At 43.5% G+C, this 24,037-nt stretch overlaps 1 protein-coding gene across 1 annotated transcript in view; it reads left to right on the top strand.

The window, feature by feature from the left end:
- The window catches only part of MRC1 (mannose receptor, C type 1), a 69,968-nt gene that overhangs the window by 25,595 nt on the left and 20,336 nt on the right, over positions 1–24,037 (top strand). Inside the window, exons 9-16 of the mRNA XM_018564250.1 lie at positions 1,903–2,016; positions 4,892–5,007; positions 7,979–8,127; positions 10,292–10,491; positions 12,824–12,951; positions 14,575–14,662; positions 16,096–16,240; positions 23,866–23,907. Coding sequence (XP_018419752.1) covers positions 1,903–2,016; positions 4,892–5,007; positions 7,979–8,127; positions 10,292–10,491; positions 12,824–12,951; positions 14,575–14,662; positions 16,096–16,240; positions 23,866–23,907 — 982 coding nt within the window. The remainder of the gene's footprint in view (positions 1–1,902; positions 2,017–4,891; positions 5,008–7,978; positions 8,128–10,291; positions 10,492–12,823; positions 12,952–14,574; positions 14,663–16,095; positions 16,241–23,865; positions 23,908–24,037) is intronic.

Raw genomic sequence — 24,037 nt, 5'->3', positions numbered from 1 at the left:
TAAGACATCTCCCTGCCCCCAGCTCACCCCTCTACTCAGTCTGCTGTCTTCCCCTGTCAGCATCTTCGATAGTTAGCATGTGTTCTGAAGCACACCTGAATGGCAACTACCGTTGCCTCTCTCTTTCCCAGACTGAATCCTACTGTTCAATATATAACAATAGGCTGATATCAGGACACACACTTTTGCTGGTTGTGTTCAAATATACTTACTTACTTATAAATAATGTTTAATAAAAACATAACCTGCTTAATTTGTGTTGTTTTATATCTGCTGTTCAGTTTTAAAATCATTAATACATAATAACATGTATTTTTAATGCAAGCAGTGTAAGTACTTAATTCTGATTTGGTAGTAGCCTCTCGTCCCTGTATAGTTGGGCTTGGGTAAGGGGGGTGCACTGCAGTGCAAAGAGCCTTCTGCTAGGAGGAGAAAGCAGAGTGCCATTGAAATGAGTTTATAATTCTGCTGCTTTTCCTTTCACTGTTTAGTCAGAGGGTGGGAGTGGGAAAGAGACCTGTAAGTGAAATTGAAATTGCAGCAGAGAAAGATCTGGTCCCTTCCCTACGGGACAGGACTGTGCTTTGTGGCAAATTGTGTAAATAAGAGGACTCAATGGGAACAAATACAAATTCAAATATTTTGACATGGAGTTCTGTCTCTCCTCGCTCTCTCTCCTGGCTGTCTTTCCTCGCTCTCTCTCCTGGCTGTCTTTCCTCGCTCTCTCTCCTGGCTGTCTCTCCTTGGTCTGTACCCTGGCTGTCTCTCCTCTCTCTCCTGGCTGTCTCTCCTTGGTCTGTACCCTGGCAGGCTCTCCTCTATCTCTCTCCTGGCTGTCTCTCCTTGCTATGTCCCCTGACTGGCTCTCCTCTCTCTCTTTCCTGGCTTTCTCTCCATGTTCTGTCCCCTGGCTGTCTCTCCTCAATCTCTCTCCTGGCTGTCTCTCCTTTCTCTCTCTCCTGGCTGTCTTTCTTCACTCTCTCTCCTGGCTGTCTCTCTTCACTCTGTACCCTGGCAGTCTCTCCTTGCTCTGTCCCCTGGCTGTCTCTCTCCTTCACCTGACTGTCTCTCCTCGATCTCTCCCCTGGCTATCTCTCCTCTCTCTCCTGGGTGTCTTTCCTTTCTCTCCTGACTGTCTCTCCTTGCTCTCTCCCCTAACTGCCTCTTCTCACTCTCTCTCCTGCCTGTCTCTCCTCTCCTTCTCTCCTGTCTGTCTCTCCTCTACCTCTCCTGACTCTCTCTCCTTGCTCTCTTCCCTGTCTGTCTCTCCTCTCTCTCTCCTGACTCTCTCATCTCGCTTTCTTCCCGAGCTGTCTCTCCCCTCTCTCTCTCCTGGCTGTCTCTCCTTTTTATTGAACATGTGTCACATATGTAAATTAAGCCAATAAAGATGCACAAGAAATTTGCATCCTGTGAGTGCTGGTGATTCCTTCCATCTATAACTGGATCTATGGTACAGTCACATCAGTTGTTTTCATGAAATTGTGATGCACTGTAGACAGCTGTCCTGTATTCACAGAGACCTCCCTTATAATTAGTAAAGTAATTTGCTCTATTGCTTTCCCCTCCATGTAATTTCTAAATAATAAGGAATACCATCCATGAAGTTGCTTGCTTCCAGGGATGTTTATCTGTCTCTAACCAAAGGTAATAGCTCCATTACATTAGAACATGGGGCAGACAGCAGCGGCGTTCGCTGTCAGCCTGTCGTTTTGTACAGCAATCCAGAACCACCCGTGATGCCTGCCGCAAGAATCTGGCTCTGGAGTTAAACACCTTGTGTAAATGAGCTCTACGTCTCCTATGAAACAAGGGGTGTTCTGTTACGCCACATCTCTATCATTAGGGAAACAAGACATATATTTGGGTTTTTAATAATATTTTTTTCTCCCTGTTGTTTAGGACGGTCGTTGGGCAGATAAGATGTGTGAGAAGAAGTTCCCTTATCTTTGCAAGAGAAAACCTTTGCCAACCGATCATGACCAGAGGCCAATTTTTGAGCCGGGCTGCAGTAAGGTACTACCAAGAAATTCACAACTGTAGGGAAATTTGAAGTTTTCCTCTGTGGTGAAGCTACCCAGACACTGCAAGGGTCAACTGTTCGTTTATGTCTAGGGGAGAAGGAAAAGCTGTTTTACTTACCTGATTCCCGCTCGCCCAGTGGCTGGCGTCATCTCTCTTTCCTCTGCTTCGGCTGTGGACTGTCACTCTGCGTTCTAATGTCCAATGCAGGTCTATGGAACCTGCATTGTACTTGATGACCTCAACGAGGTCTTAGACTGCTGGAGTGAAGGGGAAAAGAGGCTGCCAGGACTGGGGTAGCAACCTGGAGGGAGACGGGGGGAGCTAGGATCAGGTATCAGGTAAGTAAAACAACTTTTTTTCTATCCCTTAGGTTTCCATTTCAAAGATTTTATTAGTTTTGTACCATAAAACATAATATACAAGACATACATTGATATTTATAGTCTGCAAGGATAGACATGATCTGTATCACCCTGCTGACCCTCCTCACCAACCCCCCTTTTAACAAGACAATACAATACAACCACCAAACTGAACAAAGCAAACTAGACCTCAAGACAAACAAAACAAAACAAACAAAAAAAAAAAAAAAGGAAAGGAAAGGAAAAGGCATCAGAGTCTTATCTACAGAAGCATCAAACTTTCTACTGAAAGTGATGGGTGGGCATACGCAATCCAGGGTTCCCAAGGCTTCACAAACTTTTTATTGGAATCTAGCAAAATACTAGTCAACTTTTCATTAAGAAAAAATGAATCCATCCTTTTTTTAACTTCTCTAAAAAATATGTGTGGTTTCTTCAATGCCTGGACTAGGTTCTGTTTCGCTGCCAACATGACATAAATCCCTAATTTGTGTTGTAAATTAGTCAGGGAAGAGGGTTTATAATGTAATAAAGCCACCCATGGATCTCTCGCTACATTAACCGAAAACAGGTCACTAATCATCTGAAATACTTTTAACCAAAACCTGTCCAGTTTCGGAAATGTCCACCAGGTATAAATAACATCCACTTTAGCGGCACAACCTCGAAAACAAAGATCTGAGTTTGTCGAGTGGGAGTGAACCAACCTGGAGGGCACTAAATACCATCTAGTTAAAGTTTTAAACGCGGTTTCCAAAGAGTTTACAATAATAGAACACGTAGCTATTGATTTCCACATGTGTTGACATTCCTTTGGCTGTCTGACCACTCCAAGCTCTTTTTCTCATTTCTGTATATATTTATGGTTACTAGGCATTAATAACCTGGGAATATAATATCGATATAATTTTAGGAGTTGTAGGGCAGTTCAGTCAAATATTTTCAAAAACTGTTAATTCCGTTATAGCTGGGGTTTTAGAAATAGTTGATATAGCCCCGTGCCTAAGTTGTAGATATCTAAAATATTCTGTATCTGCATGTTATTCTGGAAGTAAGACCATGTACAGATTATACCATCTACCATGTAAACATGTCACTTCATAGGTTATCCACCAAGTAAACGTAGTAGGCATTTCCAGCCCCGGTAGAAATAAAGGATTACCGTACCTATGATAGGGAGTAGCGGTGCATGAGAAGATTGAAATTCGCTACAATATTTTATATTATCCCATATTTTGAGCATATGCTTCAGAGGTGGGCTCATAATTTTTGGTCGTAGTCGGGCCGGCAACCAAGGTATGACTTTCAGTGATATAGGAGAGCAAGAATATTCTTCTAAGCCCACCCAAATTGATCGATATGTCTATCCCTTAGGTTTAAACGCGTTAACCTTTGCAGTGCAGGGACAGCCCCTTAAAATGTTTATTTTTATGGTGTTGGCCTTTAAACTGTTTTACATGATTAGTTTGAAAATTGCAAGAGTCATTGTGGTCATCCCGGTGTCAAGCTGGAAGTATTTATGGCAGCAGCCTACCCCAATTCATTTGTTATACTGATAATACTCACATACTCATATCCATACTAATTTTAGTAGCATAACATTAACGTGTATCTAAAGCCACTTTTTTTTTGTTCAGGGACACTGCAGGCAGTGAGAGAAAATATCTCCAAAGTAAAGCTGGCCATACACCTATAGATTATCTGCAGATTTTCTATGGTCAGATGGAAAAAGTGCAACAGATTCCTCCATCTACGCTAAACTGTGTGGATGGAGCAATCTCCCGCTGGGCCAAGCTTCAGTATCCTGCTAGTCGCCCCCGCTGGCTGGCAAAATACCTGAACAATGCCTGCATCCAATCAGATTGTTAAGGGATTTTAAAAGCCCGGGGGGAGGGGGGGGGCAACTAGCAAGATACTGAAGCTTGGCCCAGTGGGAGATTCCTCCATCCACACAGCTTAGCGTAGATGGAGGAATCTGTTGCACTTTTTCCATCTGACCATAGAAAATCTGCAGATAGTCTATAGGTGTGTGGCCTTCTTAAGGAGAAATACATTTTTGACACTTGTGATTGGTGTCTCCAGTGGAAAATTTCCCATCTATTCCCATCTATAGGCAAAGGATGCTTGTGAGTTGTAGTTCTGGGGGATGTTCCTAAATCAGTAGAAAATGAGCTTCCAGCAGCTACCCCTGCAGGACTTTTACAAGGTGAAAGAAGAAAAAAAATAATATACTAGCAAAGAAGTGGGGTGTTTGGGGGTAAATTTGCCTTGACACACCCTTTAAGTCCAAGTCCTCTGATTTTAATTTGTCCTGAATACAAAGTCGAGAAGCCATATTTAACGGGCGAACAACCACATCATTCATTCACTGGAGTGGCATACATATTTTCAAGACTTTCAGTTTTTTTTCTAAACATATTGTACAAATATTTCAATGACCTCTGCGGGATTGTATGAGCAGAATAATACTGAACTGTTTAGTAATGGCACTCTTATGTTTGCAGGGATGGAAAAGGCACGGCTATTATTGCTACTTCATAGGAGAGACAGCATCCACCTTTACAGATGCCAACTCCACTTGTAATGGCAATGCAGCGTATTTGATGACCATTGAAGACAGGTACCGTGTATAAAGTAGCAAGACGATTGGTGCTTTTGCAAGCTTGTCCTCCAACAGACAGTGGGGATCAGGGGACGGTTAGACTATGAACACATGACATTTTTTAACCATAGGTTGTATATTCTTGTCCGGAGAGAGTCAGATTCAGTAAGTAGTCACCAAGAATCAAGGCACTTTCTTTAAGAAAAACTACAATATATTTAGTTCTAATACATTTACTGTGTGTATATATATATATATATATATATATTCGTCACTCCAGAGAACACGTCTCCACTTGTCTAGAGTCCAGTGACGGCGTGCTTTACACCACTGCATCCGATGCTTTGCATTTTATTTGGTGATGTAAGGCTTGGATGCAGCTGCTCGGCCATGGAAACCCATTCCATGAAGCTCTCTACACACTGTTGTTGTGCCAATCTGAAGGCCACACGAAGTTTGGAGGAAATTAAACAGATGCACTTATTGCACAGGTGGCAACCTATTACGGTACCACGCTTGTATTCCCTGAGCTCCTGACAGTGACCCATTCTTTCACAAATGTTTGTAGAAGCATCTGCATGCTGAGGTGCGTGATTTTATACACCTGTGGCCATGGAGGTTATTAGAACACCTGAATCCAACTATTTTGAGGGATGTCCCAATACTTTTGGCAATATAGTGTAAACATACAGTATATACAACACACTATACATTCCTTTTAAATGTGCATTGGTAGCCCATTGTTAATGTGCATTGGTAGCCCATTGAAAACGAATGGGCTGCACGTTAGTGCATGACACAACACATTGCACAAGTTTGAATGACTACTTTAATGGCAGTTTTTCCCATTTTATTATTTTCAGTGTTTTTATCATAGTAGTTGGAGATTGAAGAGTCTGGTTTGCAAGTGTCTTAAAGGAGAAGAGTAAAATGTACTCTTCCCAATACTTAGAGCTGCTGTGTGACACTTTTAAATCAACTTTGTAGCTTCATTCTGGGAGTACTGATGCAGATCTTAAATCTTAATGGGAGACTGTAGCTTTAAAGTGATTGCAAAAAATAAAAAGCTCAAAATATTTGTCTGCAAAAAGTATAGTGTTAATACTGACCCCTGCCCTTATTCTGACTGTGTCACAAATGCCGCTTCTGCTGACCCATACATCACTGCTGTGTCCTATAGTGATCTGGAGGTCAGCAGGAGAAAGGACTGGGTGCTGTAGAGGTTACAGGAGACACTGCGGAAGTGTTGGTTTCCCAACAGACTTTGGTGGGTGATTCCTCCACAATGGAGGAGTGTTCAGCAGCGTGGGCAGCAGGAGATGTATTTTTCTTCTTTTGGAACAGTTTAATTTTTGTGACAGGGTAACTTTAAAGAAAACATTTGCAGGCCCTCAACAGGCTTCAAGAAGTGCTGAAAACCTTTGGTGAAAGCCAACAAGTGCTGCATTATGGCACACATGCCATGTGGATATGGCAGTGTGGTGGCAATGTAACAGATGTCTTCCAGTAAAACCCTCTGAAACCTGACCTTATATATATGGGAAGCGAGTACTTTTACAGTTACGGGCCTTGCCTCTCTGAATGTCATGAGATGAACCATTTTCCGGAACGTGTTAAAATACTTGACCTTAGAGCCTTCGTTACATTCTGCAAACCTCAGCTAGTAAAGACTTACAACAAAGTATTATCAGTTATGGCAGAACTGCTGACTTGCATCTGTGTTGTCCGAGCTTCCTGGAGATAGCTGCCCTCATGAAAGACAAGGCGATAAGAAAAATGAGCGGTCATCAGGAGTTCTCAGGGAAAACTCTGGAGTCATTGAAGTCTCCATAGGAAATGGATAGAAAGGAAGCATGAAGATAAGAGAAATCTGTAAACGCTTCAACCTTGGGTTTCACAGATACTGTAGCAACATGTGTATGGATATTAACATGTGTTATGTGCATTAGCATGTTGCCGTACCATTCATTTTGAATGGCACTCCAACGCAGTAAGGCAATGCAGTTCAGACACGCATGCATTGCAGTGCAATGTACAGTAAAAAAAAAGTCTGTATGCATTTCTTTGTTAATGTGAATTGGTAGCCCATTGAAAATGAATGGGCTGCCTGTTAGTGCATGACACAACACATTGCACAAGTTTGAATGACTACTTTAATGGCAGTTTTTCCCATTTTATTATTTTCAGTGTTTTTATCATAGTAGTTGGAGATTGAAGAGTCTGGTTTGCAAGTGTCTTAAAGGAGAAGAGTAAAATGTACTCTTCCCAATACTTAGAGCTGCTGTGTGACACTGCAGGTAACACATCCCGGCTCTATATATTGAGGGCTGAGCGATCACAAACTGCTGATCGCTCAGCTCACAGTCTCCTCACTGCAGACAGAAGTTACTGTCAGTCACTGCTCCCTGCAGGGATTTCCCCTTACCCTCTCTGTACCTCCAGCGCTCATTGGAGGGACAGACAGGGGAGTTGTCAGGCACAACTAGTTCTGGCACTAGAGAGGCAGAGCCAGCTATCAGTCAGGCAGTGGGTTGGATCCTGACAATACTGTCGGGATCTTTCCTGGCTGCAGCGCGGCTCTGCTCTGTCAGCAAAAAGAAGGCAGTAGCCGACTATATGCAGAGTTTTGATCAAAGGAGTACATTACTAAATTTGTTCCTTTGACCAAAATGAGGACTAAAGCCAAAAAAAATGCTTGGCTTTAGTTCTTTTTAAATGTATGGATGACTTTAATAAATAAACATACCTGGACACTGGCAATGGTTGCTATGACACTGTCAGCAGCACACTGTCCTTAGTTGCCATGACACTGTTTACTGCAAAGTGTCCTTGGTTGCTATGATACAGTTGGCAGCACTCTGTCCTTGGTTGATATTATGCTGATGTTCTTAAAGGACCGGCTCCCACAAATAAAACATAAAGGTTCTTTGGGCTTTATAAAGGAACGTAGATAATTGTATGACATGATGTTGACTTTTGCCTATTGCAGATTTGAACAGGCATTTCTAACAAGTCTGATCGGGCTTAGACCGGAGAAATATTTCTGGACAGGACTCTCAGACATGGAAGAAAGGGGGACTTTTAAATGGACCACCAACGAGAGGGTTTTGTACACTCACTGGAATGCAGAAATGCCTGGTAAGTCACACAGGTCTGTTGTTTTATGCATCAATAAAAACTTTATAAGATGGCGGGTCAAGAAACGGGTGGAGCCTATATTAAAAGACGTCATCAATTAACTGTACCTAGGACTGCACATTTTATAAATTTAACTCCAGCTGAAGAAGATCTGACCCAATTGCCACAATCTAATTTCATATTTAACATATTAATGTAATTTCAAAAGTCAATTTTATTCTTTTTTTATTTGCAGCTTTCATTAAAGAGACCCTGTTACCAACTTAAAAAAATCAGGTTATAGCTTGGAAAAAACAAATATTTTAAAGGCTTACTTGCAGTGCTTGTTTTTCCCATAAATTATTTGTTATTCAGTTGCAACATGTGTTTGAATTTGCTAGAAATTTGACTAGTCGGCTCCCTAGCACAGCCCTCTACCCCCTTGTATGTCATAGTCCTTGCCTATTGTGGCAGTGTCTGATTACTCTGCTGCTAGCCAAGCTCTTCCGGACCTCCCCTCACCTCCCTACATAAGTTTTTATGTAGATGTTGGGGAAGGAACACAGGGGACAGGACCATCCCTTTGATGAGGCAACTCTTTGGGTCATGTGGGGGAACAATGTTTTCTGCGTGCCTGCCGCCCCCTTTCCAGCCAGAGCATCCCAGGTTGCTAAGGCCCAGATGGGGAGATGTGTGAGGGCCATACATCTACCCACCCAACTCTTAACAACCTGGGGAGCTCTGGCCAGCGTCCCGCCCATTTCTTTGCAACCAGTGACATTACTGGTTGCCAGAAGCTGGGCAGGACGCCGAGTTAGGTGGGGAGGGTTGCGTCACTCAACCACCACCACCATACCCCCTTCCTCCTGCTTTAGGCAGCAAAAAGGCTAGGGACAACACTAAGTGGGGGATACTGTAGACTGTCACTTGAGTGACAGCTCTGAGTCTGCTAGGGTTGCTGACATCACATCCAAGATGGCGGCACCCAGAACCAGTCACAGGGCTTTTGGACATCTACACTACGGAGGCTTTTACAGGTAAATGACATGCATAAAATACTTTAAAGACACATAATCTTTTAGGAATATTTTTGTTAAAATGATTGGTGACAAGGTCTCTTTCAATGAATACTTGATAATTCTACTATGAAGGTTGTTCATGGAACTTCCTGTTAAAGGATGACAATGCTCTGTTTCTGTCTCCCAATTGCTCTCTTGCATTGCGGAGAATAGAAACGATGAGAATGCTCATTGGAAAGGCAAGTTGCGCCATTGTCACTATCAGGGAGCCATTCTAGACCAATGATGTTCATCGGATGCTGGAGTGAGTGCATATAGACAGGAAGTGACTGGAGGAGGCTTGAGGAGATCAGCCGCACTGAGAAGGAAAAAAAATATATTTTTCAAAAGAATAAAAAAAAACAAATATGACAGTTGCCTATGATACTTGTTTTTTTAAGAAAATTAAATGGCTGACCGGGTTCTTTGCCCTCAGTTGAACAGACTAGCGTCAGATCAAAACGAAGGTGAGTATGTGCAACTGTGGGGATGTAAGGAATGGCGGAGGGGGTAGTAGGATTAAAGAAAGCTTTGCTTTGTTATTGGCAAAGCACAGGGTTGGTTTAAAATAGTTTTAAACTCCCAGCAAAGTAATTTTTTGCCCAAGCACTTACAGTCAATAGTTTCTGCAACAGTTGGCTCCCACTCTCTCAGTTTATCTTCCCTGAACTTTCTGTCCTGTACAAGATCACAAGGGACAGAGCAGACTCCAGCAACTGTCCATCTACTAGCTTGGAAAAGGGAGGAAGGTCGAGGGGGGAGCAGGAGGAAGGTGGATAGGGGAGCAGGGAAAAGGTGGACGGGGGAGCAGGGGGAAAGTGGATGGAACAGAAGGTGGACGGTGGGTGGCTGGCCCTTCTGTGTCTGTGTGTTTGTGGAGACACACAGCTTAATAGAACACACAAGGGTGGCTCCATAGGAAACTGCAAGGAAAAAGAGCCACCCTTATACAAGATATCAGGGCCAGCACTCAGGAGACCAGCTGATTCTGCAGGAAACTAGCAGCATCCATTGTAAGTGATATTGAAAATAGCTTAAAATCTTTTTTTGTTTTAATATAACTTTAAGGCACAATGAAGTGCCCAATTAAAACTGTATTGACATTCACTTTTAATATACCTTTGAAGGGAGAAAACAAGGCTGCGTTGTGATGAGAACCGGAAACAAAGGCGGCTTGTGGGATGTCATCATATGTAACGATAAGGCTAAGTTTGTGTGCAAGAAGTGGGCAGAAGGTGTGACACCGCCGCCAATCCCAACAACAACGCCGGAGCCAAAGTGCCCAACTGGATGGAGGACAAGCCCCCATACAAGCACCTGTTACAAAGTAAATAGTACAGTTGCTACAAAATTTACCTTACCGGGGCACACATGTCTGGTGAATGCTAAAGCCAATCAGATGGCAGATACCTAAAATAATCCATTGCAGACAAAACCAATTGTCTAAGCATCAACATCTCCCGTTTAGCCAGTGCACCAAAATAATCTTAGATAATCCATCTTGGACTTTTTTAGGTGCTGCAATGATACAACAATTTTAAAGTGAATTTATGGCCAGGCTTTGGGCATGCACGTATTTACATTTCCATAACAAGTGGTAACTGTGCTATAAAACAACTGCTCTCACCTCTGTAGCTGCAGGCATTATGGTGCAATTCATCCATGGCCAAACAAAAAAAGTACCCTTGCAATGGAGCTTTCCCTGCACTGCAAGGGCTAAGAACTAATTTTTTTAGGGGCTAAAATAAAGCAGATTTACTTACCTAATCCCCGCTTCAATGGCCCACTGAGGGCTGCTAGACTGGTCCTCATAGCCCCTTCTTCCTTGGGCTCCGATGGTCTAAGGATCACTGACGTCATCACTTCTAATGCAGATTCCATAAACCTTCATTAGATGTGAGGATGCTGCATTCTACAATCTGAGTCGAGGGGGAGAAGAGGAGAGCACTGACTGCCGAGGAAGCAGGGTTCAGGTAAGTAAATCTGCTTTACTCCAACCCCTAGGCAAAAACAAGCACTTAACCCTTGCAGTGCGGAGATAACTCCACTGCAAGGGTACTTTTTAGTTTGCCTGGAGATGGGCTTTTAAAGTTCACAGTAGAAGTAATAAAGTCCTTTGATCCTGAGTAATGATGGTCTGAACACACCCGTGTTCAGTTCGAGTTTGAACTGTTCGAACTTAAGAACATGAAAAAAGTTCGAACTCGAACTTTAAACTCAATGCAAGTCTATGGGACCAGAACTCTAAAAATCAAATGTCCCCATTTTGAAGGCTTATATGCAAGTTATTGGCCATAAAAAGTGTATGGGGATCCGGGTACTGCCCTGGGGGACAGGAATCAATGAAAAACACACTATTCAAAAATACAGTTTTTAAAGGAGCAGTGATTTTAACATTGCTTAAAGTAAAACACTAAAAATGAAAAATTCCTTTAAATATGGTGCCTGGGGAGTCCCCTTAAACTGCCTGTAAAGTGCCACATCTGTACGATGTACAGAACCTACTGCATCAAATATGACATGTATATATGTCATATACATAGAAAAAAAAAAAGACGTGGGGTCCCCCCTAAAATTCCCAACCAGACCCTTGATCCAAGCACAAGCCTGACAGGGCAGGAAAGGGCGGGGGACGAGGGAGCAACCCCCCACCCCCAATCCTCCCTGCCATACCAAGCCACATGCCCTCGGCACTGGAAAAGCACCTTGTCCCCGTGCCGATGGAGACAAGTGCCTCTTCCCCACAAGCCCTGGGGCGTTGGTTGTGGGGGTGCAGGCAGGGGGGGCTTATTCACATCAGGGTATCCCTTTAATAAAGGGGCACCCATATGCACCCCCTCCCTTGTGAATGAGTAAGGGGTACTTGGACCCCGACCCATTTACTAAAGAGTTCAATTACATTTTAAAAAAAGAGGCCAGACTTTTAGGGAAAATCCTTTAATTGAAATAAAAACACAACAAAGGAATTTTGACAATTCCTTTATTGTAACAAAAAAAAGGATCCACCGACGTAATCCAGGGTCAATCACAATGTCCAGCATTGTCCATGACGACTCGACAAAATAAAAAATAAAACAAGAAAAAAAAATAGAATTTTTTTTTTAAAAAGCCTGACGCCTGCCGACCCAACCGCTCGTGAGGAAATCCCGCCGCAGAATGGCATTTTAACAGATGCCGGCAAAATATAAACAATTGGGTGGAGCTAGCGGTGACAGCTAGCTAGTTCCGCCAAACTGTTTACATTTGTACGGCACCTGACAGGTGAGCCATGATTGGGCAAAGTCATCATTACTTTGCCCAATCATGGCTCTTCAGTGCACTGTGCCGTGATTGGGCAAAGTCAGTTGATCTGTGGTCAGGTGCATGGCTTTACCCATTCAGAGCTTCACAAGGCACTGTGCGGTGCGCAGTGCCTTCTGGGGCGCTCGGCAGGCGAAATGCCCGCTGTACGCCCTGATAGTTTGTGTGTTCGCCGAACACACAAACTAGCTCTCTTCAAGTCAAACTCTTGTTCGACTCGAACATCGAGCCCATCGCTATTCCCCTCTGCTTAGTCCTACCATCCAACAGTGACTCAGAAGCTCAGCTTCCCCCTTCCAGCAGCTACTGTCACTGTAAAATTTGCATTTATAAAATGTTTGTGTTTCACTCATCACTAGTTATATACAAAAGAGAATGACGAGAAGAAGACATGGATTGAATCCCGGGACTTTTGTCGAGCCGTAGGAGGAGATTTACTCAGCATGAACAGTAAAGATGAAGAGCAGATAGTGTCCTCAATGACGACGTGAGTACTAATTTGTTTTCTGTAGTCATTTATTAGCAGAATTTTTTACATTTGCAGTGGAACGGAACGCAGGCAATGTTTTGCCACGCGTCCGATCACACTGCGGACGGGAGGGGGGGGGGCGTCTCTGCGGTGACATTGACTTCAATGTACCACCACATAATTATAAAGCAGTGAATGTGACAACCATTTGCTGGTGGTGAGTTACTTACTTTCATTTAAAACGCATGCACCAGGAATATTCAACAGAAGTGAGTGTTTGGTGAATGTTGAATTGCCTGCTTTATAAATATGCCCCCTGGAGTTGTTGTCAGGCAATAGCCTCAGACGACATCTCATTGGGAGGGGGTGACAGCATGGCCGACTAACAGCAACCCCCCCACTGACAGCTTGACCGCCCTCCACCTCCCGCCCGGCTAACAGCTCAGCCAGTCGTCCGCCAACTCCAGTCTGGCTGACAGCTCGCTGCCGCCTCCCACCCAGCTGATACCTCGGCTTAACGCACTGATTCCCCCAGGCAACTAACATTTTCAGAATGAAATTCCAAAAACATAGTTATTTCATTATAAAAGTAGCAGTGACATCAACCCTCTGCTGTACATAACCTGTGCAGAGAGCAGAGCTGTGGGAGGGGCCCAGAATCTCCACCCACTACAAGCTGCCTGTAGAAAACTACAGAAGGGGGCGGAGTCAAGACCAATCACCCTACAAAAGGAGAGACAGCAGCAGTAACCGGTCTTTATTACAGAACGCTCTCCTGCACAACGGAATGTTTCACACTGGATTACTGCACAGATCTGGAAGGAATACACAAAGCTCACCAAGATCCAAGGAAGAAGACACATGACTCTTGTATTTAGACAATATATGATTAGCCCAGGGTTCAGCTTTAAACCTTTGTTAGTTTTTTTCTTGCTGCATGTGTCTTCCTGTCACAGTGACACCCATGCTCCTCATTCCTCCTTCTGGTGTCACAGGCCTAAGATTGAGGGGGGACACATACAGCAAAAAAAAACAACTAAACCTAGAGAAGAAGTCCTAACCCTTTCTTACCGTATCCAAAACTGACAAAAATAAATGGATGGAGATGGGTTTCTGCTTCTCATCCTCAAAAAGAGGGAATGGTTCACAAGTGAATAGTGATTGGTGTTTCTGGTTACCATTTTATTTATCTATTAGAGGTATTTATATAGCGCCAACAATTTATATACCACTTTACAGTCACATCAGTCCCTGCCCTCACGGAGCTTACAATCTAAGGTCCCTATCTCACATGCATACAGATAGGGCCATTTTGGAAAGGAGCCAAATAACCTTCCAACATGTCTTTGGAGTGTGGAAGGAAACCGAAGTACCCGGAGGAAACCCACACAAGCACAGGGAGAACATGTTGACTCCATGCAGATAGTATCTTGACCAGGATTTGATCCGGGGACCCCCAGACCTGCAAGGCAGAAGTGCTAACCAGAAAACCACTGTGCCGCCCAGTTTCCATCTTTCATTTCTGCACATGCATTCTAGGCATTGCGATAGACTGAAAGTGCAACACTATTAGTTATTATTAGTATTGGAATATGGAAAAAAACGATGAGAAGGTTTAACATTTGTTATCGGTTCTTCCAGACAAGCCGGCTTGTACCGCCACATCTTCTGGATTGGTCTAATTAGCAGGGATCCCACTGTAGGCTTTAAATGGTCCGATGGTTCAGCCGTAAGTAGCTCTGTGTATGTTTCTTAGATGTCATGTTTGACTTTTATCATTTTACACATGTGCAGAGAGCAAACTAATGATAAATATGACTGAGGGATTCATCAATTCTGCCGTTTTTATTAAGTTCCCAATAAACACACAGACTGCGCGACATGGATTTCAACGGCCACAGCACCCCTTTGTTTTAACAGTTACCAGTAATGTTGTTACGAGAAGGGGTCTTTGGTGTCCGTAAGCCAAAATAAGGCTTTGCTAAACCCCACCCCATGTCCCCAGCATTAACTATTTCCACCTTCCATAGGGGTTGAGCCTCCATCAATGGGGGATGCACCATACCAGTGGGGGACGCACCATGCCCCCACTTTTGTGACAGTCTCACATTTTTCAGACCCCCAAAAGACCCTCTAACCTGCCAAGTTGCTATGACAAACACATATATATGACAGCCGCCAGCAACAGTAAATAAGGAAGGGCAGGTAGGACAACCTGCATCCTCCATCGACCTTCCACAAAAGACTCTTGCAGTTCCTACCCATGTGGGTCCACTCTACCACCCTCGACCTCCATTCAGGTAAGATCTTTAACCCTTTCCCCAGGGACCATTCCTCTCTACAGTCATGTAGCCCCTCCGCTTAATATCTCCTGGTCTGTCCAGGGCTGGATTTACTCTCTCTGCTGCCCCAAGGCCAGGTTCCTCAATGCTAAACAGCTGCTTCCCCGCTGTACAGTTAGCTCGGCTTGCCCAAAGCAGGGCTAAATTTAAAAAATAACATCCCACCCGGCGCCCGGAACTGCATGTTTCCGGCATCGGGTGAAAGGAATTCCACACCCCTGCTTCGCAAGCATCTGTGCGGAATCAGCCGTATTATCACACTTGTACTATTTTGGACAGAGCCGTAGGTAGCTCGTTTTGCGCCCCAGGCAAGTACAGAAAATTGTGCCCCCCCCCAACAGACGTGTGTGGTATGGGATGTCATGCGCCCGCCTCCAGGATGGCAGCGCGCATGTGCAGAATGCACTGGTGGCTGAATAGAAAATAGCATTTTTAGTTTCCGTTCATCTCGTCTGAAACTAATTGGCCACCTGCAGGCATCCGTAAGATCGCTGCGAGTGCGTGATGATGTCACAAGGGGGTGTCACCCGGTAACGCCCCTGGCTGCGCCCCCTCTCAGCTGCGCCTCACTCGCCCCATGGTAGCTACAGCCCTGATTTTCGAGGCCGTGCGGTACGATACCACAAAAATAGTACAAGCGTGATAATCGGAACGATGCACATTAAAGTGCAATGTTTTCTCTGTTTAGAGCGGCTCCGCGTGTGTTCGGCTGTACAGACACCCCAGTGTGAATGGAGCTTAAAGCAAACAAAAAGCCAGTCAGCACTGGCCCAGAATGATCAGGACCATTTATTGATGTTCTTCTGTATGTCCCTTTCAGCTAATTTATGAAAACTGGGCTTATGGAGAACCCAACAACTTCCAGGGCTTGGAACTGTGTGGAGAGCTGAGCACTGATTACAGACTGTCCTGGAACGACAGGCACTGCGAACATCCTGCAGACTGGATCTGTGAACTGCGAAAAGGTAAATCCCTGGCCATGTGCACAAAGCGGTTCTGCTGCCCGGAAATTAGGCTGTAAAGGGATCATAAAGATAAAATATCAACAGTGTTATTAGTCGATTGCTAATATTGTTGGTCTTTTTCTTGGTAGTGTTTTTTTTAAATCAAGGTACGTGTAAGGGTTCATTTGCAAACAATTCACAAGGCATCTGTGAACATTCGTCCTGTGCCGAATATATGCACAAACATATTCTTTCGCTTTTTTCCTTTACAAATGTATTTATTTTCGAATGTTCTAGTTGTTATATCGCATTATTGTTACTAGATGGAGCCAAGGTGCATAGAAAATACTTACTTGCTATGCCCTTTTAGTGTCATCTAGTGGCCATAATGCAATATTACAATTAGAACATTCAAACTTAAACATAATGAAAAAACTAAAGAACAATGGTTTGTGCATATAGTCGCATTGGACGAATGTTCACAGATATTCGCATAGTGAACAGCCCTGCAAATTGTTTATAAATCAACCCCATAAAGTGGATACAGACATTAATGATGTGCCTGCTGGATTGTGCATATTGCAGAGGTAGGATTGTTTAAGTCTATATAAAGGCATTTTTTTATTAGAGTGGAGAAGGGTTGGCCATACACTGTTAGAATTCAGATCAAATCACTGGAATTGCACACAATTATAACCATGAGCAGCAGGGGCAGATACCAGGTGGCACCTAGCCGTGACGTCATTGCTCATGCACGGCCATCTTGGTGATACATGCCGGCAGAGAGAGGAGGGGACGTTCACCCGGCGGGATAAGGCATGTCTCCTGGTTCCCTCCTCTCTCTTGCAACTGTCGGGCTCTCGGTCCATGAGCGAGTGCCTGACTTTTCAGAAGGGGTGACACCAAAATGGCTGTCAGACATTTTGGTGTCACCCCTCCAATGGTGTCACCTGGTTGCGGGCCGCACCCCTTCCCCACACCCCCCTTGTGACGCCACTGATGAGCAGCCCTGTCGGCATCACCCGACTTGACCAACTTCGATTTTAAAAACAAAGGAGCCAGGTAGAAAATTGTTGGCCGAACAGTGACTGCATCCAATCAGATTGGGTATTCTGAAAACCTGCGAGCTCCAGCTGTTTAGCATAGATAGGGGAATCAAGCGGTTTTCCATACCAAGCTAGATGTGTATGGCAAGCTTTAGACCATTTGTCAAGTTTTATTGCTCCCGATGGTGCCCACTGTGGAGATTCAGCCGAATATGTGTCCCAGTGACCGCTGTCAAAGACAGAAAGTGAAGGGACACCAGGTCCGGTGACAATTCTCTAAGAAGGGAATTCTATCCACATTGAAGAGATTTCCTCTCATTTCCTGTTGTGCCTCCAGGACAGGAAGTCATGGAAAATCTCCCCTGCAGCTGCTTAGTTTCAGCCACATTTTCAAGCTCTCAAATGGCTGGTGTCATAGCTGATCAACTGCAATCCAAATAGAGGCTAAGATGGCACCTTCCTTGGCTGTAAGGCAAAGGAGGTTGTAGTTCAGCTTTAAGGTGGACAAGGGATTTTGGGTAAAACCCACGATTCCAAAATAAATCCCCAATCTGACCATTTATCTGGTTCTCTAATGTCTGTAGGTGCTTATAGCGTTCCTTTGTTTGACCTGATCTGTCATTTACAGGTATGATTTCCATCCTGTCATTCATCTGTAGTAATACAACAAATACAGGTAGAGGGGTTCTTTGGATTGAAAGCTGAAGTCTGTTGCAGACAAATAGCTGGCACAGAGACAAGCCAAGGTTAGATGCTCCTTAAGTCTAGGGGGAGAGCAGTGTTAGATCACCGTGGCACTGCAGCTGTCCTGCACGTACATATCCCATCATGCCTCTGCCTTTGGGAGTCATGACTGTGATTGTCAGAGTCATGCAGTGCATCATGGGACTTGTAGTTCTCCAACAGCTGGCGTGCCGAGGTTGCCTAACCCTGGGGTAGAGGAATAATAATACTAACTATCAGAGGCGGCTCTCAAATTATGCAAATTAAGCGGTCGCCTAAGGCTTCGCGCACACAAGGGCCTCGCAGCCGTCTAATTTGCCTAACACATTACCTCAGTCAGTTTTAAATAGACAGGGAACCTTAACGCTGCTGTGCAAAAATGCAAAAACATAAATAAAAAAAGTTTTCAAAACTAAAGTTAAATAAACTAAAAATAAAAAAAAATAAAAAAGTTAAATAAATAAAAAGTAAAAATGCTAAAAAATTAAACAAATAAAGTTAAATAAACTAAAATGAAAAATAAAAAAAGTTTCAAAAAATAAACTTCAATAAACTAAAATGAAATTTCCAAATTTTTTTTTTTAAAGTTTGAAGAACACTTAAAGGGAAATCCCAATAATAAATGCACACTACTTCCTAAAAGAAAAAGACATGTATTTATTTATTGATATATTTATTTAGATGGCGATCAAGTGCAATGTGACCACGTTTCTTGCTTCACCCTAAATATGTATCTTCTTTTTGTATGGATAGGAAGCTTATTATTTCTAGTTAGTTGCTGACATCTAGTGGCTGAAGTCTGGAACAGCGTACAAAGAGGAAGATTTCTCCTGGAAAAACGGAATCTCATATTTTCTTGCTTAAAGGCTAAGTTCACATTTTGCAGAAATGAAAGAAATGCATATTTGATCATATTAAAAAAAAATACATTTCTTTCATTTTTGCATTCAAGCCTGGGAAGCATTGCCACGGCGATCACTTGATCAGGGCTGCGAATCTCAGACTTCTGCACATTCTCTCCCAGGCAGAGCTCCGTACTAAGGTACATAGTATCAGTTAGGAGAGATGGGGGAAGGACGGCTGGACTTCAGACTGCATTTAATCACCTCATCCAGCATCCAGCTGTCCGATCTCTGGTTATATGCGGTAGAGCTGTCCTTGTTCCCATCCACCTTAACTGGTCCTTAAGTTGTCCTTAAGGACCAGTTAGTGCTGCATCACTGGTGTCAGCGGGAGGAATAGTACCCCATTGTTGGTGTCAGAAAGTGGTACTAAAGCCCCATTTCTTGTGTAAGAGGGAGGAATAGTGCCCTATTGTTTGTGTTAGTAGGGGGAATTGTGTCCTATTGTTGGTATCATTAGAAGAAATATTGCACCAGGACCAGATTAGGAATTGTGCTGCATTGTTTTTGGGAGGAATAGTTCCCCATTGTTGGTGTTAGAGAGGGGTAACAGTGCCACATTGTTTGTGTAAGAGGGAGGAATTGTGCCCCATTGTCAGTGTCAGTAGGGCGGAATAGGTCCCCATTGTTGGTGTCAGTAGGGGAAATAGTGCCCCATTGTTGGTGTCAGTAGGGAGGAATAGTGCCCCATTGTTGGGGTCAGTAGGGGAAATTGTGCCCCATTGTTGGTGTCAGTATAGGGGAATAGTGCCCGATTGTTGGAGTCAGTATGGGAAATTGTGCCCCATTGTTGGGGTCAGTAGGGGAAATTGTGCCCCATTGTTGGTGTCAGTAGGGGAAATTGTGCCCCATTGTTGGTGTCAGTAGGGCAAAATAGTGCCCCATTGTTGGTGTCAGTAGGGCAAAATAGTGCCCCATTGTTGGTGTCAGTAGGGCGGAATAGTGCCCCATTGTTGGTGTCAGTCGGGAGGAATAGTGCCCCATTGTTGGTGTCAGTGTTGGTGTCAGTAGGGGAAATTGTTCCCCATTGTTGGTGGCAGAAGGGAGGAATAATGTCCCATTGTTTATGTCAGTAGGTGAAATTGTGCCCCATTCTTGGTGTCAGTAGGGAGGAATAGTGCCCCATTGTTGGTGTCAGTAAGGGAAATTGTGCCCCATTGTTGGTGTCAGTAGGGGAAATTGTTCCCCATTGTTGGTGTCAGTAGGGGAAATTGTTCCCCATTGTTGGTAGCAGTAGGGAGGAATAGTGCCCCATTGTTGGTGTCAGTAGGGGAAATTGTGCCCCATTGTCGGTGTCAGTAGGGGAAATTGTGCCCCATTGTTGGTGTCAGTAGGGCAAAATAGTGCCCCATTGTTGGTGTCAGTAGGGGAAATTGTTCCCCATTGTTGGTAGCAGTAGGGAGGAATAGTGCCCCATTGTTGGGGTCAGTAGGGGAAATTGTGCCCCATTGTTGGTGTCAGTGTAGGGGAATTGTGCCCCATTGTTGGAGTCAGTAGGGGAAATTGTGCCCCATTGTTGGTGTCAGTAGGGGAAATTGTGCCCCATTGTCGGTGTCAGTAGGGGAAATTGTGCCCCATTGTTGGTGTCAGTAGGGGAAATTGTGCCCCATTGTTGGTGTCAGTAGGGCAAAATAGTGCCCCATTGTTGGTGTCAGTAGGGGAAATTGTTCCCCATTGTTGGTGTCAGCTTGGAGGTCATTGGTATAAAGCAAAGAACAAGCACACAGTGCAATATGCCATATCATCCAATCAGAGTCAACTTCTCTCTACAATAAGTGGCTAGACCATAAATTCTCATAACATTCCGCTTTTTTTTGCTAATATCACAATACTGTCATAGAAAAAAAAAGAAAAGGCCAAACTGAAATTCTGTTGAAACTGTCGGACTCACTTTATTAGCTTGGTCTTTGAAATCGTAGGTTGGGAATCCTTGCCCTTCTGTACTGATTTCTTGAAGAGCACGTGGTCACTCCGGGGAAAAGAATGCCAGAAAAACAGAAGATTTTCATTATGAAAAGGCACAAGGAGCAGATGCCTATCTCCAAAATTACAGCCAATGTAACAAAAGTTGAAAAGGGCATTAAACTAATAACAATAATACTGAAAGATGGATTGCGAAGCCACAGGTTTTAATTCCGATCAAATGAGAAGGACTGAGCCTTACTTTATCAAAGTATAGAGCAAACAAAAAACTGTGTGTGTGTGTGTGTTCGCATGCGCGGGTGTGACTGCGCTAACCACGCTCTTGTTAATAGCAGGTTGAAGTGTATCCGAATGACAATCCTTATGGCAGCTGATTACAAAAATAGCAGAACACTCATCAAAAAATGGTTATATTATAAGCCTACTGACAAAGAATATGCTGGGTTTAGATGTTGGGGTATTTTTATAAACAATTTGCAGAACCTTTCCCCCTGCAAATCTCTGTGAATGTTTGTTCTGTGCGAATAGAGGCAAAAAGTAACATTCTTAGTACAACTACCGTATTTGCCGGTGTATAAGTGGAGTTTGTAGACTTAAAAACATCCCCGAAAATCTTGGGGTCGTCTTATACGACGGGTATACAATACCGCTGGATGTGCGGTAATACTATATGTACGGTAACTTCGGCTACCTACAGTATACCGCCCTGAGCCAATCACTGCGAGCGATGTATTTTATTAATAAATACAAAGCCTGCTCGGATTGGCAGAGGTTGTGTACATTGGTCGCAGTGGCTCAGCGCGGTATACTGTATGTAGCCGAAGCTACCGTACATAAAGTATTACCGCACATCCTGCGGTATTGTATTCTCGCGTATAAGACGACCCCCGATTTTCGGGGGATGTTTTTAAGTCATTATTTTAAGTTGTTAAGTTATTAGCGCACATCCAGCGGGCTGACAGATTAGCCTCCCTGGCGGTCTGATTATTTTTTTTTTTTCCTTTTTTGTTACATTTTTTTTTTTAACTTTTAAAATTCCCGCTGGTTCCGCCCCCCTGCGACGCGGACGCTCGCAAGGGACGGAACCCGGAAGACGGAGGACACAACGGGGATCGTGGACAAGGTAAGAGACTGTAATCACGAGGGTGGCTCGGGGTTACCGCTTATGGTACTGAAAATTAACACCAAGCCACACTCGAGAATACCTCCATGGAGCTTAGTGGGTGTGTTTAAACATTATTTTGGGCTATACTCGTCTTATATGACGAGTATAGCCCAAAACCTATGTTTTAACAGAACAATTAGGTGGTCGTCTTATGCGCCCAGTCGCCTTATACGCCGGCAAATACGGTATATGTTCTTTTAAGGTTGAATGTTTTTTGTTTTCTTTTTTCTGTGTAATAGTTTTTATTGAGAATCAAGACACAAATACAAAAACGCATAGATACTTATAAATGGAATCGGATAAGAACATAGTAAGCAACTGTCAGTGATCCAGTGAGGTGACATGAAGACATATATGAATATGCATGCACATGAAAAATAATCAAAAACGAGTATATCCGGGTATCAGAAAATCAGAAAAATAATATATTATGGTAACGAACCATGGCAGATAAGTATAACAATGATCCAGAATATTAGATGGTAGTTTGCGGTTACTGGATCAACAAATATAAAATAAAAGCACAAAACGGGGAATGACGAGAACAGAAGTAAGGGGATGGAAAGGGGAGAAAAAGAGCAAGAAAGGGAGAAAAGCAGAAGGTGGAAAGAGAGGAGGGAAAGAAGGGAGGAAAAAGAAAAGGAAATAGAACATCCTTAAAGGAGGGAGAAGAAGGCTGAATATAATTTTTAAAAGCCGCATTATGGCCACTAGATTGGGCAAAGGAGCTAATGAGCATAGGAAATACATACTAATTTCCTATGATCCTCAGCTCCATCTAGTGGCCATAAAGTGGTATCACATTACATTCGACCCAAAAAGAAAATACACATTCCTTTTTTTTCTCTATTGACACAAAACGAATGTTCACAGAGATTCATAGGGTGAATGGCTATGCAGATTGTTCATAAGTAGACCCCATTTGCAAATCACGTGTTAACCGTATTATATTTTAAGCTCAACATTTAACTCTTTTTAGCTGGCCAAATCCGATTGTACAATCTCTGTTTAACCTTTTTTAGATTCAACAAAAACTGTTGTGATGTGATATGAGGACAAACCTAAACAATTCATTCAAATTGAATCCTGTTTGGCAGACCATTGCACTGCATAGTTGATGGTAGATCTAAAGAAAATGGTACTATCAGATGGTATAGTGTATGGTCAGCTTTAGGATGTGTCAGTGAATTGTAACTCAGAAATTCTGAGAAAAATTATAAACAAAAATAGCAAAAAAAAACAATGGAGGTAGTCCAGAACATTGTCCATGCCAAGCCAGAGGTCAGATGCCAAAGCAGGTAGTCAGTCGAACAAGGTCAGGGAACACTGGGAACAGAATGAACAGAAACAATAGCCGGAGTCAGGAACCAGGAGATCAGTCAGCTAGAGCCAGGGTCATACACGGAGAACAGGAACACCAGCAGAGCACTTGTTAGATCAGAACACATGCAAGGGCAGAGACTGAATGGACAAGCTGATGGTTAAATAGTGAATTGGTGTTTGCATCATAACTCTGAGACAGGAATTTGCCAGCAGTTGCAGAATGATGATGTTTTGGGGTTTGGTCATAAGAGGGCGCCAACGAGGAACAAACAATGTCAGACATACTGCAAACAAGGCATGCTACAGGAGGAAGGGTAAGAAACCCTGACAAAAATAAAAAGAAAGTGTTTAAAGTCACTTTAAAAGTAAATGCAATCTCTAAAATCTCATCTAAGGTTTAATATATCAGGCTGAGTTCACTTGGGCAGCAAAGGGGGCAGTAAAAATAGGTGGTTGATCCGCCTTTTAAATACTCCTCCAACCGCCTACCAGTACATTAACATGGCGGCTGGAAGAGTTCCGGAATAAGCTACACTTAACATACCTGCTTTATATCTCCATCAGGTGCAGTACTGAAACCAGAACCTACAAACCCACCAGCTGCAGGTAAGAATGATTCGCCGTACCTGTTTAAAGTAGAGATGCACGCATTGCCAGTTGTAGATATCGCAAAGCCAATGAAAACAGACATCATGTCAACCAGCAGCTGGTTAATATCTCACAATGGGGTCAACGG

This window comes from Nanorana parkeri, unplaced genomic scaffold, assembly GCF_000935625.1.
Source record: "Nanorana parkeri isolate BGI_ZX_2015 unplaced genomic scaffold, ASM93562v1 scaffold23, whole genome shotgun sequence".
In the NCBI taxonomy this organism is placed as follows: Eukaryota; Metazoa; Chordata; class Amphibia; order Anura; family Dicroglossidae; genus Nanorana; species Nanorana parkeri.
This window is presented reverse-complemented; position numbering and strand designations above follow the sequence as displayed.